Source organism: Phoenix dactylifera, chromosome 7 (genome assembly GCF_051530095.1).
Source record: "Phoenix dactylifera cultivar Ajwa chromosome 7, Ajwa_hap1_PhDact_Kaust_v1.1, whole genome shotgun sequence".
In the NCBI taxonomy this organism is placed as follows: domain Eukaryota; kingdom Viridiplantae; phylum Streptophyta; class Magnoliopsida; order Arecales; family Arecaceae; genus Phoenix; species Phoenix dactylifera.
The window spans coordinates 28,479,111-28,481,803 of NC_143196.1; the positions used below are offsets into that span (position 1 = coordinate 28,479,111).

At 38.7% G+C, this 2,693-nt stretch overlaps 1 protein-coding gene across 1 annotated transcript; it reads left to right on the forward strand.

Annotated features, from left to right (window-relative positions):
* Positions 1–730: 730 nt before the first annotated feature.
* LOC148715174 (uncharacterized) lies at positions 731–2,318 on the forward strand. The gene is made up of 5 exons (XM_089924397.1): positions 731–910; positions 980–1,200; positions 1,341–1,544; positions 1,647–1,739; positions 1,829–2,318. The coding sequence occupies exons 1-5, from the start codon at positions 751–753 to the stop codon at positions 1,997–1,999; spliced, it is 849 nt and encodes a 282-aa protein (XP_089780523.1). The 5' UTR covers positions 731–750; the 3' UTR covers positions 2,000–2,318.
* The last annotated feature ends 375 nt before the right edge of the window (positions 2,319–2,693 follow it).

A 2,693-nucleotide genomic window follows, 5' to 3' on the forward strand; every position in this document is an offset into this window, starting at 1 on the left:
ACTCGGCTGTATCGGAGTCGACTCGCGTTCTTCAGGAGTCGACTCGTTGACAGGTTTTGAGTTGGATCTTTCTGTTCGTCTGTCTGTTCTCAGTCGGAGTCGACTCGTAACGTATCCGAGTCGACTCGAGCCTGTGCCAGTGCTTCTGATACGCTTGGAGTCGACTCGTAATCTCCCGGAGTCGACTCGAGTCTCAGACTTTGGTTCAAATTGACTTCTTAACTTATCAAAAATGTCTTGAACCAAATCTAGAGACATTTAACCATAAATTTACAAGAATTTCACTGAAACACTAGATTGAATTCATTAGTAAACATAAGATATACTCAAATGCTTTGAGCTCATCAAAATCAAATAGGGTTATAATCAATCACTCCACACTTTTACATTCTGCTTTTAAATGCAATTTGCTGTCTGAATGATAGAGCATAAATAACAGCAGCTAAACATGTTTCCTTGTAACATGTTTATGTCAAGGACGAGCAGTAACATGCATTAGTAGAGGTAAGTTTTTTTCAGATTACCATATGACATGGCAGAGAATGACCAGTCGAGTTCCAAGTATCTTTGTTGAAGTTTAGATTCATGTTGACATCATTCTATCATATGTCTAAAATGTTTTTTGAATCAGAAGATGGTGGGGAACTCACTAAACTAAAATAAGAGCAAAAGATGATGGGGAACTTTATTTAGCATAAATTTATTATTTAACCAAATATTGATTCTTTTTTGTGCATACCAGGTAACAATATGCCCCGAGGGAGACGATTTAGAGATGTGGAGTTCCAGCATTCTCAGGTGGGATCTACTTCTGATCAGTCCCAGCAGTCATGTGAGCACCAGCAGCACGAGTCAGAATCTCAGCGCGAGCCTCCTGCTGATTGTCCGGAGGATGAGCTCCGGATCCAGGGTAATTCGATTTAAAGTTATGTTCATATTTGTCTTCAACTTTTTAAGACATTTTATTTAATTTGAATAGATGGACAAGGGACAGTGAGGACGAGACGGGGATCCACTCAAGCAAAGGATGTGTGGAAGCTTCCTCCGGGTGAGAAGATCATCATCCGATGCAACGAATTGGGGCAGCCCATCAATAGAGCTGGAAGTCTACTATCAAGCTTTTTAGGATCGGTTGCACGCAAGGGTCAGCTGTGTCCACTCAACTATACGAAGTGGAATGACATGCTTCCTTCGTATAAGGTTGAGCTTCTTAGACTTATATATGTAATGAATTGAATTTATTCTTTTTAATTCGACACCTCCTGTATATTAATTTGCTTAGTATCATAATTTTATTTTAGATGTTTAATATTATTATAACATTCTGAATCTTGTTGTAGGGTAAGTTTGTACTCCCTCCAGAGAGCCATGATTGGGTGCTAAAGTCCCTCAATCGCAAATGGAAAGAATATAAAGCAAAATTGAAGACGGACTTCAAGCGCGAGGGTATGACAGAGGAGGAGGTTGCTCGTGTGACTCCTCCTGATGTATACCCTCAGCAGTGGAGGGAGCTTGTTCATTACTGGTTTTCTGAAAGAGGACAGGTCACGTATATTGTTTCAATATCTTCTATTATCTTTATTATTAATATAGATTGCAAATATATACATTGAATCATATTATACTGTGTGCTTTTATTTTGGCAGACATATTCTAATATTGGTAGAGCTGCACGAGCATCTCAAGCAGTTCCTCATACTTCAGGCTCGAAGAGTTATGCGAGACGTAGAAATGAATTCGTAAGTTCTTTTGAAACTATTTGAAACTCTACTAACATATAACACGTATCATGATATATAGTTTGCCCATATACTTTCCGTATGTGTAGATAGTAGAGCATGGAAGGGAGCCTGGTGAGGTAGAGTTTTATAAGATGACCCACACTCACCGAGATGGCAGCTTTATCCGGGACGAGTCGAGAGATATAGTTGTATGTATTCATTTTTTATTTTATCATAATTTTTTAATTAATTTTACTTCTTTTAAATTATTAATGTGACTGTTTGTTTTTTTGAGAGAGATATAGGAAAGAGCTACAAATCTTATTTCAGAGCGCGTCGGGAAGTCATCATCATCCGACGCGGCCAGTCGCGTCGAGGCTCAGGTCTATGCCGAATTGATGGGCCCAGAACGTTATGGTCGCGTGAGGGGTTACGGTATCGGAGTTACCCCCACTCAGCTGTCTGCAGTGAGCCGATATACCCAAGATGCCAGACAAGGTACTAGCACTGCAGAGGTTTGTAGTTTGAAGACAGAGATGGCACAGATAAAGCAGTCATATGAGACAATGATAGAGGAGATGAGGCAGAGTCATATGACTGATATGGTGGAGTTGAAGCAGAGCCAAGAGTTGAAGATACAATCTTTGCAGGATCAGCTTAACCATATTTCATCTTTTTTGCAGAGATTTGCTCCTCCGGTACATAACTAAATATATTTGAATATTTTATATAATTATAATGTATTCTTGTATTAGCGTGATGACTTTCGTATTTTTAGTTTCTAAAGTATTTTTTTTCTTGTAGGTTGCTGATACTTCATCTACTCGTAGAGATGATGCCGTCGACTCTTGATACATCGTAGATTGTGTACTTAGGAATTTGAGATGGATGTTTTTAGAATGTTTTTGAAGTACAATGTAATCAAATATGATAATATTGAGATTTTGAATGAAAAGTTCTTGTCTGTGTTGT

Excerpts from the sequence above, each read along its gene's own strand:
- LOC148715174 (XM_089924397.1), top strand. The coding sequence starts at position 751 with ATGCCCCGAGGGAGACGATTTAGAGATGTGGAGTTCCAGCATTCTCAG. Across the intron at positions 911-979 it reads GGATGAGCTCCGGATCCAGG|ATGGACAAGGGACAGTGAGG; the intron begins GTAATTCGATTT and ends TAATTTGAATAG. Across the intron at positions 1,201-1,340 it reads ACATGCTTCCTTCGTATAAG|GGTAAGTTTGTACTCCCTCC; the intron begins GTTGAGCTTCTT and ends ATCTTGTTGTAG.